This window comes from Pipistrellus hanaki, assembly GCF_964339955.1.
Source record: "Pipistrellus hanaki genome assembly, chromosome: 1".
NCBI classification, from domain to species: Eukaryota; Metazoa; Chordata; class Mammalia; order Chiroptera; family Vespertilionidae; genus Pipistrellus; species Pipistrellus hanaki.
The window spans coordinates 87521482-87540931 of NC_140503.1; the positions used below are offsets into that span (position 1 = coordinate 87521482).

At 40.2% G+C, this 19450-nt stretch overlaps 1 protein-coding gene across 1 annotated transcript in view; it reads right to left on the reverse strand.

Moving 5' to 3' along the window:
- The window catches only part of DHTKD1 (dehydrogenase E1 and transketolase domain containing 1), a 59277-nt gene that overhangs the window by 17821 nt on the left and 22006 nt on the right, over window positions 1-19450 (reverse strand). The window contains exons 5-10 of the mRNA XM_084875830.1: window positions 15120-15389; window positions 9035-9206; window positions 6399-6597; window positions 3992-4304; window positions 2156-2240; window positions 1551-1690 (exon numbers count right to left, since the gene is read on the reverse strand). Coding sequence (XP_084731956.1) covers window positions 1551-1690; window positions 2156-2240; window positions 3992-4304; window positions 6399-6597; window positions 9035-9206; window positions 15120-15389 — 1179 coding nt within the window. The remainder of the gene's footprint in view (window positions 1-1550; window positions 1691-2155; window positions 2241-3991; window positions 4305-6398; window positions 6598-9034; window positions 9207-15119; window positions 15390-19450) is intronic.

Genomic DNA, 19450 nt, shown 5'->3' on the forward strand with positions numbered 1-19450 from the left:
CTGCAGCAAGCTTAAGAAAGAAAAACAAAGTTGGAGAAATCACAATACCAGGTATCTACATATATAAAGGGCTAAGTGCCGGTCCTTCCCACCAACCGGTAGTTATGATGTGTAATGACCAACAGGAGGCAGACGCTCTATCGAGTAGCTATGGCATGCACTACCACCAGGAGGACACAGGAGCTGCCATGATGCGCACTGCCCATTTAAAAATAAATGGCACCATGGAACTGGTGCCGGCAAACAAACACTTGGTTTCCGCCAAATGGGACACAGGCCCCACCACCACCCTGGAGTGACACCCCACCAAATCTCAAACAATGCTGCAAGACCCCATTGTGCAAAATGCTGCCCACAGCCCAGCCCAGAAACAGGCGCTGTGGGTGTTGAGTAATGACATAACGTAGCAACGCCCAGCTTCCTCTCTCTAGCGACTAGACTCCTTGGAGTTTCTTCAGTGCAGGAACCTGACTTGCTTTATAGCCAGGTACAAACATTTTACAGTTTAACCAAATGTCTATGAAGTGTTTTCACATGTGTCATCTCATTTGATCCTCACGGAAGTCCTGGAGTAAGTAATTAGGGGACTCAGTAGAATCCAATTTTCTTTTCATTAGCAAGACAACAGAGATTTAGAGAGTTCAGAAACTTAACCTGATTGAAAAGAAGTAAGAAATGGTGGAAGGATTGGGCCTAAACTAGCAGTCAGACACTCCTCTCACAATCCAGGACTTCTGGCTCCTAACTGCTCCTCCCTGCCTGCCTGATTGCCCCTACCCGCTTCTGCCTGCCAGCCTGATCACCCCCTAACTGCTCCCCTGCCAGCCTGATTAACCCCAAACTGCTCCCCTGCCAGCCCAATAGCCCCCAACTACCCTCCCCTGCCAGTCTGGTCACCCCTAACTGCCCTCCCCTGCAGGTCTGGTCACCCCTAACTGCCCTCCCTTGTCAGCCTGGTGGCCCATAACTGCCCTGCCCTGCCAGCATGGTCACCCCCAACTGCCCAACATGCAGGCCTGGGTGCACCTAACTGTCCTCCCCTACAGGCCTGGTCACCCCCAACTGCCCTCTGCTGCTGGCCCAGTTACCTCCCTTACCAGCCTGTTTGCCCGAAATTGTCCTGCCCTCACAGCCTGGTCACCTCCAACTTCCCTCCCTTGACAGCCTGGTTATGCCTAACTGCCCTCCCCTGCCGGCCTGGTCACCCCTAACTTACCTCCTTTGCCACCCTGGTCACCCCTAACTGTCCTCCCCTGCATGCCTGGTCACCCCCACTGCCCTCCCCTGCAGGCCTGGTCTCCCCCAACTGCCCTCCCCTGCAGGCCTGGTCTCTTCCAACTGCCCTCCCCTGCTGGCTTGTTCACCCCTAACTGCTCTCCCCTGCAGGCTATCTTGTTGCGGCCATCTTGTGTCCACATGGGGGCAACCATCTTCTGTGTTAGAGTGATGGACAATTTGCATATTACCTCTTTATTAGATAGGCTAAAAAATAATTCTATAACTATAATCATTAGCATATGGATTTTCAAATAGGTAAGAAAACATCCTACCTCTAGAAACCCCTTCTGATGAGGGTCCATATGGTTCAGAGGGATGTAGGTGTCATCAGTCTTCTGGCAAACAACCATTGCATGTCTCTGACTAAACGTTCCACGGCCAACATCTTGGCCACTCAGACGGACATTATAACCTTAAGCAATCAAAAGGGGGGGAAAACCAGATTCCTATGAATAACCTAGTAATAAGACATGGTGACCCTGAAGTTTTATATATCAACTTATCCTGAGAGTTTTCTTAGCATAATAGATTATCCTTATTCAAATATACCAGTCCTATATGTAAAGGTCTGTAGTCAAAGTGAGATTGTATAAGAATGTAGAGTCATCATTTACCCTACAGTTTTTAGAGGAAAATATCCAGTCCTGAGCTCTTTTTTTCCAGGTATGTTGCTCTATTCTCTGATGAAGGTTGTCAACATGATATATTAAGATTAAATAATATTGTCAGATAAGAAAAGATAATGTGTTTTAGAATCTCTATGGTCAATAAAAATAATAGTAGGTAGCTATCACTTAAAAATCTGCAGAATCACATGTATCAAACATCATATTAAAACATCTCCTACCAGCTGTGCAGGTAAACAGAAACGTCTTACCTTCAGCAAGCAATGAGCCTAAGGCAAGAGCTTCTGCCGTGGCCCAGTCTAACTTGGTTCCATCCATCACCTTCTCCAGCCTGGACTGTAAAATTGAATGGGGAGAGAAAGTTATTCTTTTTCACAGAGTTAAAAAAAAAATGTAATGCAACAATGGGAAGTATCAGAAACATAATGTTAAACAAAACAGAAAGTGCAGAAGAATACATGTAAGTCTGATAGCAATCATCTGTCATCTTAAAACAGGCAAAATACACAGGTGCTCAGGTTAGTTGTTCACCCTGTGGATGAATGAGAGACGGCAGCAGGGAGGGTTTCACAGGGAACTTATTTATAATATTCTATTACTTCACCTGGATGGTGAATGCATAGTTTGTTTTAATAGTCTCTATATCTATAATTAAAACCCCCAAATGGCCCCAGCCACTTTAGCTCAGTGGTTAGTGTGTTGGCCCACAGACTGAGGGATTGTGGGTTCAATTCCAGTCAAGAGCGTACTTCAGTTGCAGGCTCAATCCCCAGCCCCAGTTGGGGTGCATGCCCAATCGATGTGTCTTCTCACATCCATGATTCTGTGTGTCTCTCACTATCTGTTCACTCTCTAAAAATAAATGGGGCGGGGGGAATATCCTCAGGTGAATATTAACAAAAAACAAAATGAAGTTAATGTTTTAAAAATAATTCAAAAGGTCCTGGCTAGTTTGGCTCAGTGGATAGAGCATCAGCCTGCAGACTAAAGGGTCCCAGGTTCAATTCCAGCCAAGAACACATGCTTTACCCCAGTGGGTATGTGCAGAAGGCAGCCAATCAATGATTCTCTTTCATTGATGTTTCTATTTCTCTTTCCCTCTTCCTCTATGAAATCAATGAAAATCTATTTAAAAAATAAATAAATAATAATTCAAAAGGCAGTTTCTTCACCCAAGTTTAAGAAAGATGAAGGCCTTTAACTGAGAGCCAGGCAAACCAGAAGTGTTTGTCACATGCATAATGTGAGACAATATATAAAACCTCAACATGATTCAGGCTCTAAACAGTTGACTCTGGGGTGTGTATGTTGATTTTTATTTATTACATTTAAGGCACCCAAAAGAATTAAAGTGTTTTCTGGTTAGAATAATCCAAACAGGCCTTCTGGTATTGCTGTACCCTATAAAATAAAAGGCTAGTATGCAAATCAGCCAAACCATAGAACTGGTTGCTATGACTTGCACTGACAAGCAGGGGGTAGACACTCAACTCAAGAACTGCCCCCTGGTAGTCAGTGCACTCCCACAGGGCGAGCACCACTCAGCCAGAACTCCAGGGCTCAAGGCTAGCGAGCTCAGCAGTAGTAGGCAAGAGCCTCTCCTGTCTCCACAGCAGCAGTAAGGATGTCCAACTGATCACCCAGGGAGCAGGCCTAAGCTGGCAGGTGGATATCCTTCAAGAGGGCCTGGACTGCGAGAGGGCACAGGCCGGGCTGAGGAACCCCTCCTCCACGAGTGCACGAATTTTCATGCACCAGGCCTCTAGTATCTAATAATATGCATGTAGTACATGTACATTTAATGTATTAAACATGTATAAGTGAATGAATGAGCAAAGGAAGGAAGGAAGGAAGGAAGGAAGGAAGGAAGGAAGGAAGGAAGGAAGGAAGGAAGGAAGGAAGGAAGGAAAAAGAAAAGTAGACAAAATCTGAGTTAATTTACTATCAGTACCAAAATACCACTAGAATCTGTTCCTAGAACATAACAGCATACAATAGATATTTGTCAAACAAATTAGCCAACCAAATGACCAAATAGCAATTTGCACAAGAAACAAACAATAATCAGAGAGTTCAGGGCTCCCCACCTGAACATACATCTTCAGAAGGTGACTGTGCATCTGGAGTTCCTCCGGCACCTCCACAGACTTGCCGCCAATAAACCGAAGGAGGTCTACGGGCACACCTGTGTTCCAGGTGGTAATGCGAGCTTCTGGCTGAGCCAGGCCCTGCCAGTGGGCCTGCAGGTGAGTGGCAGGGGGGCTATATTGGGCCAGGTTATTTAAATGGTCATTTAACTTGGCATAGTAGGAGGCCTTGATTTCTGACACCTCCTCCTGGGTCATGAGTCCATTGGCAATAAGATGCTCTGCATAAGTGTCTGGAATGCTCTTCCGGGCTCTGTCCAAGAAAACAAAGGAATAAATCAATCTGATTTGTAAACATCAAAGAGAGACAGATACAGTTTTTGTCAAAGATATGTGATGTGGCCGAGACCGGTTTGGCTCAATGGATAGAGCGTCGGCTTGGGGACTGAAGGGTCCCGGGTTCGATTCCGGTCAAGGGCATGTACCTTAGTTGCGGGCATATCCCCAGTAGGGGGTGTGCAAGAGGCGGCTGATCGATGACTCTCTCTCATGGATGTTTCTAACTCTCTATCTCTCTCCCTTCCTCTCTGTACAAAATCAATAAAATATATTAAAAAAAAAAAAAAAAAAGATATGTGATGTGTTCACTGTAAAAAGGCATGTAGAAAATGCTTTGTAACGAAATAGAGGGATGGTTGTATGGCATTGTGAATTTACTAAGTGCTATTGAATTTTAAATGGTCCACTGAATGCCATGTGACTGTCACTCCAATAAATTATTTTCTTCAAAAAGGCAGTGGTGAGTAACAACTTCATCCAGGGAAGCAAGAGAAAACAAATTTATCTTTATGAATTTTCATCTACATTCAGGTAGAAATAATTAGTAATTTTTCAATCAATTGGTAAATTCAGTTATTCATAGGACTGACCTACATAATCTACCCATTTAGCACCCCTTTGTTTTTAAAAAAAAATATTAAACCCAAAATTGCCAACATCCGTTTCAGGTGTCTTTAAGAATCCTGAACCTATTCAGCTCCAATAATAATAATAATGCCACTCAATATTTGCATAACACTTTAAACTATAAGGTCTGATCAGATTTATTACCATATTTAATTCTGACCGAAGTGAGAGGTTAACAGGATAGATTATTTTAAATGGGGCACTGGGGTACACCAAGTAATTCAGCTGCTACGCTCAGAGCTAAATAAAGAATCCAGATTTGTTCTTCCAAAAGCAGTCTGCTCTCTATGACTAGAAAGGCTCGTAAAATGTCACCAAGTTATTTCTTCTGCTTTAATTTATGTCTATGAGGAAATAAAGTAGAGAAGAGGGATCTATTTTTACTTCCTAGTATCTAAAAAGTGACATTTTTCTCTGTCACATTAATCCTCTGACTCAGCACTGAAATACACTGAGTGGCCAGGTTTTGATGATCTCTGAACGCATAATAATCTGGCCACTCAGTGTACTTATGTATAAAGGAAAGCTTGCAAATCTTGATATGCCAAGGGACCAGGAGATAGTGGCCCCCAGCCTCTAGCTAGTAAGTCCTCTGCTTCTAACTACCCACAATGCAGTTCTTATACATGGAAAAACATTATTTTAAAATCCCAACTCTGTGGTCAGTCTACACTGAGTGGTCAGATTATTATGCGTTCAGAGATCATAATAATCTGGCCACTCAGTGTCTAATACAAGCCAATGTGGAATTTAAAATTTGCTAGTGGTCACATTAGAAAAGGTAAAAAGAAACAGGTAGAATTTAAATCACATTTATTTAAATCAATATATCCAAAATATTGTCTTTTAATATCTAGTTAATATAATTAATTGTTGAGATAGTTAACATCTTTTTTCATATTAAATCTTTGAAATCTGATGTGTACATTACACTCACAGCCTGTCTCCATGAAGACTCACCACATTTCAAGCGTTCAGTAGCCACTTAAGTGACTGCTATATTGGACAGCACAGTTCTGGACTTTCATTAAAATCCAACATCGTGCCAAGGTACAGAGTGGGTACCCATCTGTAGTTTGCAGAAGTGGATCATGGAAGTTCTGTTTCTGACCCTGTTAATGCCATACTAAGTAACTTCAGGCAAGGCTCTGCCTTAGTCCTCCTATTCCATCTTCCCATCTGCTAAGTGAGGTTGTTGAGTGGCCCACTTTGCCTGTTCATTGACGAAATATGTAGAATTTGAAGAATATGGGGAGCTTTCCTAACACCCACAGGATGACCATCCCAGTCTACCCAGGACTTTGGAGGCCCAGTGTTAGCACTGAAAGCTTCGTGTCTCACACAAACCAGGAAAGTTGGTCATTCTAATTGAGGATGTCTAACAAAAAGCATGTGACACTAAGGGGGAGAGGGCACGTTAAGTGAAGGTGTATAATTGTACCTGATGATTTTGTACATGACTGGGTTGGTGAAGAAAGGCTCATCCAGCTCGTTGTGGCCCCACTGCCTGTAGCACAACAAATCAACAATCACATCCTTCCGGAATTGCCGCTGGTATTCAAAAGCCAGCCGTGTGGCACGGACCACTTCCTCTGGGCTATCTCCATTGACATGGATGATGGCACAGCCCACGAGCTTCCCTGCGGCAGAGAAGACAAGATGAAGTGAGCCAGACGAAACTAGCCCAGCGCCAAGTTCTGCTGCCTGCAAGGAGAGGCAGCCCACATCTTCAAAGAGAGTTTAAATTGGTTGTTATCTAAAATTTTGGAGTCCAGCTGACAAGAATAAGTTCAAATCACAATTCTATGACTTATTCTGTGACCTTGATAAAGTTTTCTTACTCTCCCTTTCTATAACACTGGGATAATAGCTCCTACTTCTTAGCATTATTGTAAAGATTAAATGCATATAGAGTACTTAAAAGTGCCTGGTGTGTAATAACTAACAGTTATTTTGTTATTGACATTATTACTATTAATGCATCCTATGGGGAAAAATTGGATTTTCTCCAAAGAGGAATTCAAGAATGAGTTTTCAGTATCTCTTAACTAATCACAAAAAATTCACATAGTCCCAAAGCACATCCAGGCCAGGCTCTGGATCTGAAACAGAATAGATCCTACCATCTCACATTTCTTATAACTCTGTGAAATAGGGACTGGGGTATTAAAATCTCTGCATTTCTGCCCTGGCCAGGTGGCATAGTTGGTTAAGAGTGTCTTCCCGATACACCAAGGTTTCAGGGTCGATCCCCAACCAGGACAAACATCAGAAGCAACCAATGAATGCATAAATAAGTGGAACAATAAATGGATGTTTCTTCCTCTCTCTAAAAAATCAATAAACATCATTTAAGTATATAGATATTTAGAATCCCGCATTTCTCTTAATACTGCCAATTTTCATTGATTAAAAGAAGGCAACCGTCATTCTTCACATCTGATGTCTAACCAGACTACTTGGCCAAATTTAGTGGCTGAACATATATCATTTAAAAAAAAAATTGAGCCCTAGCCAGTTTGACTCAGTGGATAGACGAGCATCAGTCAGTGAACCACAGGATCCCGGGTTCAATTCCAGTCAAGGGCATGTATCTTGGTAGCAGACTCCTCCCTGGCCTGGGCCCTGGTCAGGGCTCATGCAGGAGGCAACCAAAAGATGTGTTTCTCTCACAATGATGTTTCTGTCTTTCCCTCTCTCTTCCACTCTCTAAAAACCAATGGGAAAATATCCTCAGGTGAGGATTAAAACATAATAATAAGAATAAATAAAATAAATTTGACATATTAAAATTAATAAATTCAAATATACAGAATATTACTTTGATACTTTAGATATCATTATATGATTGCCATTGAAGCAATATTTATCACATTATACCAGTATAGTGCAGTATTATTGACTATATTCATTATATACTACACATCAGATCTCTATGGCTTACTTACTATTCATTATTCACTCATTTGTACCTTTATCCTTCCCCCCACCCCTGATCCCCTGGTAACCACCATTTCACTCTGCTTTTTCACATCTGTGACTTTTTTTTTTTTTTTTTTTTTAGGATTCTACATATAAATGATATCATACAATACTTTTCTTTTGCTGTCTGACCAATCTTGCTTAGCATACTGTGCTCAAAGATCCATCCACATTGGCACAAATGGATGGCAGGATGTATTCCTTTCTCATGACTGAATAGCACTCCATGTGTATACCTATCATATTTCTTTATCCATTCACCCAGTGATAGACATTTGGGTTGCTTCCATATCTTGGCTATTGTGAATAATGCTGTCATAAACATGGAGTGCAGGTATCCTTGTCGAAATCCTGTGTTCATATACTTTGCATACATAGCCAGAGTGGATTTTCTGAATTTTATGCTACATCTATTTTTAATTTTTTGAGGAATCTCCATATTGTTTTCCATAGTGGTTGGACTAATTTACATTCCCACCAACAGTGCATCAGAGTCCCTTTTACCACATCCTCACCAGCACCTGTTGCCTCTTGTCTTTTTTATTCAGAGGTTTGTGTGGTACCTCATTGTGGTTCTGATTTGCATTTCCCTGATGATTAGTGATGGTGAGCACCTTTTCATGTGCCTGTTGGCCATCAGTATATCTTCTTTGAGAAAAGGTGTATTCAATTCCTCCCCCTTTTAATCTAATTGTTTTTATTATTGTATTAGTTCTTTATATATTTTAGACATTAATCTCTTATTAAATTAAACATATCCTTTTTTACTAAGATTTGAGAACTCAAAGTTTGAACATTGTAAAGACAATTACTTTAATGCTGACTAATTATGTTGATCTCTTGTTTCCAGATCATTTAACTGGATATTTAAGCAATTTGAGATTGCACCATCTAAGTTCCACTCTAGTCTTATTTCCTTGGATGTAACAACTATGCTCAAAGTTTAAAATAAATATTAACTAACAGCACTGAAAGTATCTGATCCAAAATTTAAAATGGGCTAACCAGTGAGGCTCGCTGTTCCAAGTTGAACTAGAAGTTTCTCTAGAAATTCCTTGTCTGACCCAGCAACACCAACAATTCTGTGTTACATACCAATATCACTACAGTATAAGGAAGACCTTCCTCTTTCTGCTGGAGTGGTGTAACCCAGCTGGTTATTGACAATCAGGTGGACACTTCCACCAATTCTGAAATGTGGGAGATTAGAGAGCGTAAATGTTTCAGGGACAATCCCTTGACCACAGAAAGAAGCATCACCGTGAACCTAAATTATGGGGGAGAATAAAAAAGAAGGAACACAATGAAAAATTTTTATGTTTTCAGACTGGAATAAATTGTTTTCAAATAATAACAGGAATAAAAACAACCACCTTCTCACTGCTCCCCTGCCCTCCTAAAAATCTGCTGGTTGTAGGGTTTTCTCAAATAGTTATGCTGATCTAAGCAACTTTCAAAGATGCTAAATCAGTTATTCTCCTCTTGCAGCTACTACCAGTTGACCTACTCTCTCCATCCCATATCATCACCTATCCCCAGTATTCTAGTACACTCATCAACAGAAGGAAGGGCTCTTGGAGGTCCAGGAAAGAAAATCAGGCCTACTAAAACTTTCACAGAAACAGGCTGTGAGATATAAGGAATAGTGCACGGCTTTGAACTCTCCCTTTGCCCAGTGAAACCCCTAATCAACTGCTTTGAGGAAAAAACAAAATGTTATGAGAGAATGTCTAAAATATACTACTCTTCAAGAATATTTGAAGTCTGCTAGATCACAATATCACAAAAGAGAGGGAGGATTTATTTATTTATTTTTTTTTTAAGAAAAGCTAAAAGATGCTGAAACCGGTTTGGCTCAGTGGATAGAGCATTGGTCCACTGACTGAAGGGTCCCAGGTTCAATTCCGGTCAAGGCATTGGTTGCGGGCACATCCCCAGTAGGAGGTGTGCAGGAGGCAGCTGGTTGATGATTCTCTCTCATCGATGTTTCTAGCTATCTATCCCTCTCCCTTCCTCTCTGTGGAAAATCAATAAAATATATTTTAAAAAAGAAAAAAGAAAAGCTGAAAGCTAATAATGAGGAAATTCTAGATCTTAGAAGATCTTAGAAGAAAATATAAGCCTTACAGACTTTATGCTAAAAAAGACAATTATCATAAACAGCTAAGATGCTGAACTAAAGAATAAAATGATCTGATGTGCCCTAACTTAAAGCAATCTTTATGGTTCTAATGATAGCAGAATTAAATATTAATTTATTTTCCTAAATATGAGTTAAGGAAAAATACTTAGAAGTTCATTTTTAATGATATTGTTAATGTCCCAAGGAGAGTTATTTTTATATAAGTAGAATATTTTGAGTAAGAAAGAAAATGCTCCTCTGCCTAAGTGAAATTTCCGGGCCACACCTCCCCATTGCTGGCGTCCAGAGGGATAACTGACATTGTGGAATATTTATACATAGCGATAACATACCCTTACATTATCTCCACAGCACTAAACACTATCTCTACTGATCCACTCAACAGCCAGGCTGGAGGGAGGGGTTAGATAAGGAAGTCACTACTGTCCTTTTAACAGATGAGAAAACCTTGGTTCAGAAACAGTATATATTTCACATGGCTGGCACTAGACACTAGACCTTCTCTGATTGTGATACCACCTTTATTTTATTTATTTTATTTTATTTTATTTTATTTTATTTTATTTTATTTACTTATTTCCCCACTCCTCCGAGCCATTTTCCTAGGTTAAGGAATTTATTATGTACCTGTTCTCACGTAATCCTCAGAATACAATGAGGAATTAATATACTCTCATTTTACCTATGAGATTCAGAGAACAATGTAAAAACCAAACATGCCAAACCACAAGGCAGCAAATGTCTTCTTGGTTCCAGAGGCCTTGTCTTTTCTACACTTGCTACATTGCAAAGTCCAGCCGGCAGCCACACAGGGTCAAGGGGTTTCTCACCCTTAGGCGCCCTTGCTGATGGGATTCATTGTGGGGAAGGATGTAAATGGAGGTCAGCAAAGCAAGGAAGAAAGGTAAGTGCCTTTTCTGCTCCTTTACAAAATGTTACAGTAGAGGCTTTCATAAGAACATATGTTCATAACTTGCTTCATTTTATCCTGGCCTTAGGATTCTTGGCACTAAAGCACACCTGTCAATTGCTAATTTTATTTTCCCTCTTAAATAAAGAAAGAAACCACTCCATTACGCTCCATAAAGCTCTGTGGGATTAAGGGCCCATAAGCACAAACAAATGCTGGGTGATTGGCAGCCACGCAGTCAAACGTGACTGGGAGGTGGGGAGGAGGGAGCTTGGACACACACAAGAGATCACAATGAGAATCCACTTTTTACCAGGTCCAGGACTAAGAAAAACAGAGGACAGGCAGAAAAAGTAACGTCTCACTCGCCATGGTTTTATAGGCTCCAAATTTAGAGTTCCCACAAGAAATTAGAATCGTGTACTTGAGCAAGGCATGAAAAACAGCAGGGAAAATATTTTGGGAACACAAAGCAGGCAAAGGTTGGCTGTCAGTTTCTCATAACGTCAAAGAAAATGCCATTTTTACCTCTTATTTCAGAAATCAATCTTAAGATCTGCTTAATGTAGGGGGTAAATGTAAATGACTACCCATAATGTTCTTGACTTCACTTAGGAAAAAATTTGTATCATGAATTAAGTCAAGAGAAAGGTAAAGGGAATATCTGTCTTTGTAATTTATAGAACAAATAAAACACATGCAAAATCAGTAAGTAAGGTAAAGGGATGAAGAAGCACAAATTGGATAGAGCATCAGTCTATGGACTGAAGGGTCCCAGGTTCGATTCTGGTCAAGGGCATGTACCTGGGTTGCGGGCACATCCCCAGTAGGGGGTGTGCAGGAGGCATCTGATTGACATTTCTCTCTCATCAATGTTTCTAACTCTCTATCCCTCCCCCTTCCTCTCTGTAAAAAATCAATAAAATATGTATTTTTTTAAAAAGAAGCACAGCTGAAACTGGTTTGGCTCAGTGGATAGAGCGTTGACCTGTGGACTGAAAGGTTCCAGGTTCGATTCCGGTCAAGGGCATGTACCTTGGTTGCGGGCACATCCCCAGAAGGGTGTGTGCAAGAGGCAGTTGATCGATGATTCTCTCTCATCGATGTTTCTAACTCTTTATCCCTCTCTCTTCCTCTCTGTAAAAAATCAATCAATATATATATATATATGTATGTATATATATATATATATGTATGTATATACATGTATATATATGTATATATACACACACACACACACACACACACACATATATATATATATATATATATATATATATATATAAAAGCACAAATTGATAGTTACAAAATGGTCTCATGTAAAGTACAACATAGTGAATATAGTCAATAACTTAGATGGTGCCAGGTGGGTACTGGAAATATTGAGAAGAACACTTTGTAAAGTACAGGGTTGTTCAACCATATGCTGTATACCTGAAACTAATGCAAATAATATTGAATGTAAACTGTAATTAAAAATAAAAATTTTAAAAAGAAAAAAAGAATATCTGGCTAACTATTTGGAGTTTTCTATTTAGAAATACTGTGGCAGCATAGTAAGAAGCTAAGGAAATTCCTTGACAAGTGAAATAAGGAAAACTGAGACAAAACAATTAAACAAGACCAAACAATTTCAGCAATTTACAGGCAGCTAATGAATCACAAGATTTTATCTTCCCTAATCAAGGACACTTAGAAGCAAATAAGTTTACACATTCCAGTCTGTCTCAGGGCAGACCAGCCCCAGTCCCAGTCCTCTTCAATGATGTTTTTTGAATATAAAACTAACCCAAAAATAACCCCTGACCCTTCTCTATATGCACAATTTGATGAATCAACATATTGAAGGACATCCCTGGAATGCTAATGAATCTTCTGTTAAGACCCTCCCATGAGACCTCCCTCAGATTCTGGCCAGGCAAAGAAAGATAAAAAGCCTCAAGACAAAGGACCCACACACAGCACACTCTCGCTAAAGCATGCCCAACCCGCTATCTCTGCTCTTTCTCCTAAACTCTAAGGGTCCCCAAAAGACTTACAACCAGGGGAGCGGTGGGCATCGGCAGCTCCTCCCGGGCTTTCCCCCTGAACCTGTGTCCAAGGCCTCCATTTTCTCTGAATTTCCAGTGAACTGACAGCAGCCCCAATGTGGCTTACATGTCACTGTGACTTTTACTTCCCGGTGAGCTAACAGCCGCCCGGCCTAGGCTCTCTCCTGTGGCTTCTTCTACCTTAAGCCCTTCCTTTGTTTCACTGTCCCCAACTGTAATAAACATGCTCTCAAAATCACCTGGACTCGTGTTGTAAAATCTTTCCTAAGTGAAGTCAAGAACCCACACACTATGGCAGGCCCTAGGTAGACTTGCTCTGGACCCAGACCTCATATACTAACAATGCTGTATCATAATCAAATCCAGTCTGCCTATCCCCAAGTATTTTCCACAAGTTTCTAGCCCATGAAAAATTAACATGAATAAGATACTGTGGTTATCTGTATACAGAGCCACATATTCTACTGCCTTATATATAGTTTGTAGATTTCTGTTGAGTTTGAAGACTTGGTTACTGATATCCAGGATTATTTATCCCCTAGTAGTTAAAGGTTCACAATGAAACGAACACTCCTACAGTGTTTCCCCGAAAATAAGACATCCTCTCAAAATAAGACCTACTTACAGGTTTCCTTCTGAGTGAAATATAAGGCATCCCCCGAAAATAAGGCCCCACCTAGGCTAAACATGACAGATTTTGTCCACTGATTCTGAAAGAAATGGAGTCACAAGAAATTCACCAGGAAATTCAGGAATTGGATTGTTATGATGATGTTCCAGAAGATGATGACATGATTGTCATTGAATAAATGAGTAAATTCTTGATACTGTAGGATTCACAGTTTGTCTGGTTTGTGTTGACAACTACCGTACCATGTTACTGTATAAAGGTAATAAATGTCCTTTATTTTCATTTAACAATAAATGTGTACCATATTCTTCTTCATGGAAAAATAAGATATCCCCTGAAAATAAGACCTAGCGCATTTTTGGGAGCAAAAATTAATATAAGACACTGTCTTATTTTCGGGGAAACAGGGTGTGTGTGTGTGTGTGTGTGTGTGTGTGTGTGTGTCTGTATATATATATATAAGCAAGCCAACTGGCATTGCTCAGTGGTTGAGCGTCAACCAGGTTGCAGGCTCCATCCCCAGTAGGAGGTATGCAGGAGGCAGCCAATCAATGATTCTCTCTCATCATTGATGCTTCTGTCTCTCTCTCTCCCTCTCCCTTCTTCTCTCTAAAATCAATTTAAAAAAAAATTTTTTTTTTAAAAAGGGACCTACAATCCAAACCTCTAAAAGATACCTTTTGGGTTATGAAAAATCTGGGGGAGGTGCTGGGGAAGCAAGAGCCACACTAATAATTTGTATCATTTTGTTGTTGTTAATCCTCACCCAAGGGTATTTTTTCCATTGATTAACTTTTAGAAAGTGGAAGGGAGGGGGAAAGACAGAGAAAGAGAAACATCGATGTGAGAGAGACACATTGTTGCCTCCCACATGCTGCCGACCAGGGCCAGGGATTGAGCCTGCAACAGAGGTACGTGCCTTTGCCCTTGACTGGAATCGAACCCAGGACCCTTCAATTCTCTGGCCTGAAGCTCTATCCACTGAGCCAATCCAGGGAGGGCAATAACTTGTATTCTTTACCTTAATACCAAAAACCGTCACTTTAGAACAAACAAGCAAAAAATAAATAAATAAATCCAGACTCGTGTAGCCTTGTTAGATATATGGGTACCATGTGGTTTCCTAGAAGGCCATACTTTCAGAGAAGCAATGACATCCATCCTCCCAGCAGTAGTAGGTATAATATGCCAGTCAATAACCCCTTAATTAATCATAACTTGAGAAAGGAAAAGCACAGTGAAAACCAGTCTGAAGTCCATTGCCTTGACTCTAGACTTCATATCTGTTATTGATTTTTAAAACAATCCCAGAATATTATTTTCCCTAAAAGTTTATCTCAGTTTCATCTTGAATACCTGCCATCTCCTTTCAGACCTACCAACTTTGACATTCTTTCTCCTTTATCTTCCCACACCCTGATCACGTTTCCTGAAGCTGGAAGTACCTGCAAGCAAATGACTTTGTCCCCAGGCTGAGCCGAAACATCGGGAGAGTAGTCTCCATCCTGTCTAGACTGCTGCCTTCCCCGAGTCTTCCCGACAGCCACGGGGTTGACAGCTTCCAGGTGTGAGGGGTTAGGCAGCATCGTCACATGCAGGGGATGGTGCGCACCGAAGTCCAGGTCAACTGAGGAGGTCAGGTGAGACAGGACATCTCCAGTGGCTGGTACATTTTCTGGAAATTCACTTAAGCCTCGCATTTTGCGAAACATCAGCTATTGCAGATACACATACAAGAGAAAGAAAAAAAAAAAGGTTTTTTTAATCATAACTGAGAAGTGGCTAGTTTAAATTATACAATATAAAGGAACTTCATGCACATGCTTTTATAATTATTACCATCCATTATTTAAAGATATGCACAAACTTCTAACTGCTCCTATGCACAGAACTTTTGAATATCTTCAAAATCAAATGATGTAACACTTTATGAGGAGTCTAACATGACATAGACTGTAAGTTACCGCCTTGCAGTAGACACAATAATTTTCTTAAATACACTTGTTAGAATATGTTCTCAAAATAACTTTTTCAATTAATTTCATTAAAAGTCGAGAGGGAAATAATAGAACTTAATCCTGTTTAGAAAGGAGACAACTATATTTTTAGCTCAAGTTACATCTAAAAACTATAGATATCATCCCATTTGTTTATTTTTTTTCCTTAGTCTCCATAGCCCTAGGAGCTGTATCAGTAAAGATATTGCTACAACATATGTCTGATATTTTGCTGCCTATGAAGTCTTCTAAGATTTTAATGGTTTCCCAACTTACATTTAAGTCCTTTAACCAGTTAGAGGTTTTTGTTTTTTTGTGTGTATATGGTGTAAGTTGTTGTTCTAGTTTCATTTTTTTGCATGTATCTGACCAAATTTCCCAACACCATTTATCAAAGAGACTGTCATGACTCCATTTTATGCTCTTGTCTCCTTCGTCAAATATTAATTGAACATAAGCCACTATGGAAAACAATATGGGATTTTCTCAAAAAGTTAAAAATGGAACTCCCATTTGACCCAGCAATCCCACTTCTAGGACTATATCCTAAGAAACCAATCAGAAAGAATATATACACCCATATGTTCATAGCAGCACAATTCACCATAGCTAAGATTTGGAAACAGCCCAAGTGCCCATCAGCAGATGAGTGGATTAAAAAAACTGTGGTAAATCTACACAATGGAATACTATGCTGCTATAAAAAAAAAAAAAGGAACTTTTACCATTTGCAACTGGAGTGCATTATGCTAAGCAAAATAAGCCAGTCAGAGAAAGATAAATATCACATGATCTCATTCATATGTGGGATATAATGATTAACATAAACTGATGAACAAAAATAGATCCAGAGACAAGAGGCAGGGGAGTGGTGGTAAGGGATGGGAGATCAACCAAAGGACTTGTATGCATGCATTTTTGCATAACCAATGAACACAGACACTGGGGCAGAGGGGGCTTACCCTCGGGGGTAGGAGTAGATGGGGGGAGGTCAATCAGGGAAAAAGGAGACATAAATAATACTTTAAACAATAAAAAAACTATAGAAGTCCAATACTCAAAGGACTTTTCTACATATACTGTCTGACTTCATTTTCAGTGTTCTATGAGACAAACCTTATTACCCATTTTTAAAGTGAACAAGAGAGGGAGGTAAGATGGCGGAAGAATAGATGGGCGGATTCTGAGCCCTCTCCCGAAGCAGAAAGAGAGAGCAACTGAGGGTCTTGTGCTGTGAGTGTTTATTGGCAAGCTGGGAGACAGCGAACACCAGAAGAAACTGCTGGGGGGCTGCTGACAGAGGTGCCCCTCACAGGGAAGCACCCACGCGGGCTGTGTTCCTGCCCGGAGCTACCTACCGGCTTGGACGGGGAAACCTCGCCATCTTGAGAGGAAGATAGGATCGTGTCAGAGGCCTGAATATCCACAGCCGCAGCGACCACCAAGCATCTGTGACCCCCAGAACGCGGATCCCAAGCGGCGCGAACACTTGCCCTCACAGGATTGCCCCACTGCTCAGCGAAAAGGTCAGATTTCGCGGGGAGAGGGTGGAGAGCGCTCGCGGCGAAAACAAAAAGCCTGTGCGCACAGAGCGCGCTCCCGGAAGCTGGAGGACAGGGGTGGTGATTACAAGTAGAAGCCCCCGCTGTTGGGCGGTTGTCACCCTTGAAAGTGGACGGGGCTCCTAACGGGAGATATCTAAAGAGCAACACATTTGGATCCCGCTCGGAGGGATATCGGAGAGTTGCGGGAGATTGCAGTTGCTCGGACCTTCCCCCTCCCCCCCTCCATAGTTGCAGCTTCAGAGAGGACGGAAAAAAAAAAAAAGCTGGAGAGGCTTTAGAGTCTGGGAAGTCAACCTAGAAACACTGCCCCCAGAGGCTAATTCACAAATTGACTCTAGTGTAATAAAAACAAAGCAAAACCTGCCTAAAAATCAGGACTGGATCATAACAATAGAGGAAGCGAATAACCTTCATTACTGCTAATTTTAATTAAATTTTTAAAATTTTATTATTTTTTTTTTTAATTTTTAAATTTTTGTTTTTTACTTTTGTTTTCATTATTTGCAACGTTTACTCAAGAAACTATTTTTTTTCTTTTTCCTCACTTGATTTTATCTTGATAATTATTACATTGTATATGTAATCAACATTATTACTACTACTAATTTACCTTTTTCATCTTATTTTCTTTTGTTTACTTTTATTATTTTTATTCCATTTGATTATAAATATATATATATATATATATATATATATATATATATATTTTTTTTTTTTTTTAAATTTCAGGATTACTGTTCTACAGTCTTTATCTATCCTTCTTTCTCCAACGCTTTATTCTATCTCAACCCTACCTTTATGCCCTCACCCTCTTTCCAATCTTTTCCTTTGATACCCTGTTTATCTTAACCCTTTCCTGCTCTAGATTTCCCCCATTCCATCTGTCTCCCCCCTCCTAAAATTTCACCCTACTTGTATATATCTAATTTCCAACTACCTGCTCCAAACCCATTCACACCTCCCTCGCAGTTGTCCTAAAAACAAAAACAAAAAACAAAAAAAACAAAACAGTCTTACTCTCTAACTCTGAAGTTGTATGTTGAATGTTAACTTTACTGAAGTTGTATGCTTTTCTTTTATAAGATTGATTTGCCTATGCTTTTTGTTTGATTGCATGTTTTTGTTAGCTGGGTTCTAGTCACCCTTATTGGTGGTTATTAATATCGCAAACACATTTCGATTCAGTGCCTTGTGTGTTGTACCTGGTTGTGTTGTATTTTGTGCCTTTAAATCAAAGCAGGAGAGAGAGAACTACACAACCAGACATCATAGATCATGGGGAGACCAAAAAACAGCCCGCATATGAAAGAAAAGCAGGCTTCACCAGAAAAGGAAGTAAACGATATAGAGGCAAGCAACCTACCAGAGCAAGAATTCAGAGTAACGATCTTAAGATGGCTAAAAAGAATGGAAGACAAATTTGACAATTTGAGTAAGACCCAAGAGGAAATGAAAAAAACCCAAGAGGAAATGAAGATGACTCAAGATGAAATGAAAAATGACATCGCTACTATGAAGAACTCAATAGATAGCATCAAGAGCAGACTAGAAGAAGCAGAGGATCGCATCAGTGAGCTAGAAGACAAGATGGAAAAAAATACCCAATTAGAGCAGCTTCTAGAAAAAAAAATTAAAAAGCAGGAGGAGAGCCTACGGGAGCTTTGGGACAATGCAAAACAAAACAATATTCGAATAATAGGGGTTCCGGAAGGAAAGAAAACCGAGGTAGACATGGAAAATGTATTTCAAGAAATAATGACAGAAAATTTTCCTGAGATAGAGAAGAAAAAACCCACACAAATCCAAGATGCTCGCAGAGTCCCAAGCAAAATGGATCCCAGAAGACCGACGCCAAGACATATTATAATTAAATTGGCAAACACCCATGACAAAGTTAGAATCTTAAAAGCAGCCAGAGAGAGACAGAAAGTTACATATAAAGGAACCCCCATCAGACTAACAACTGATTTCTCAACAGAAACTTATCAGGCCAGAAGGGAATGGGATGAAATATACAAAGTCATGCAAAGAAAGGGTCTGAATCCAAGAATACTGTACCCAGCAAGACTATCAATCAAAATTGAAGGGGAAATCAGGAGCTTCACAGACAAAAAAAGACTAAAGGAATTTATCTCCACCAAACCAGCAATGCAAGAAATGCTCAAAGGTCTACTGTAAAAATAAATAAATAGGAAGCGAAGAAGGAACACAGGG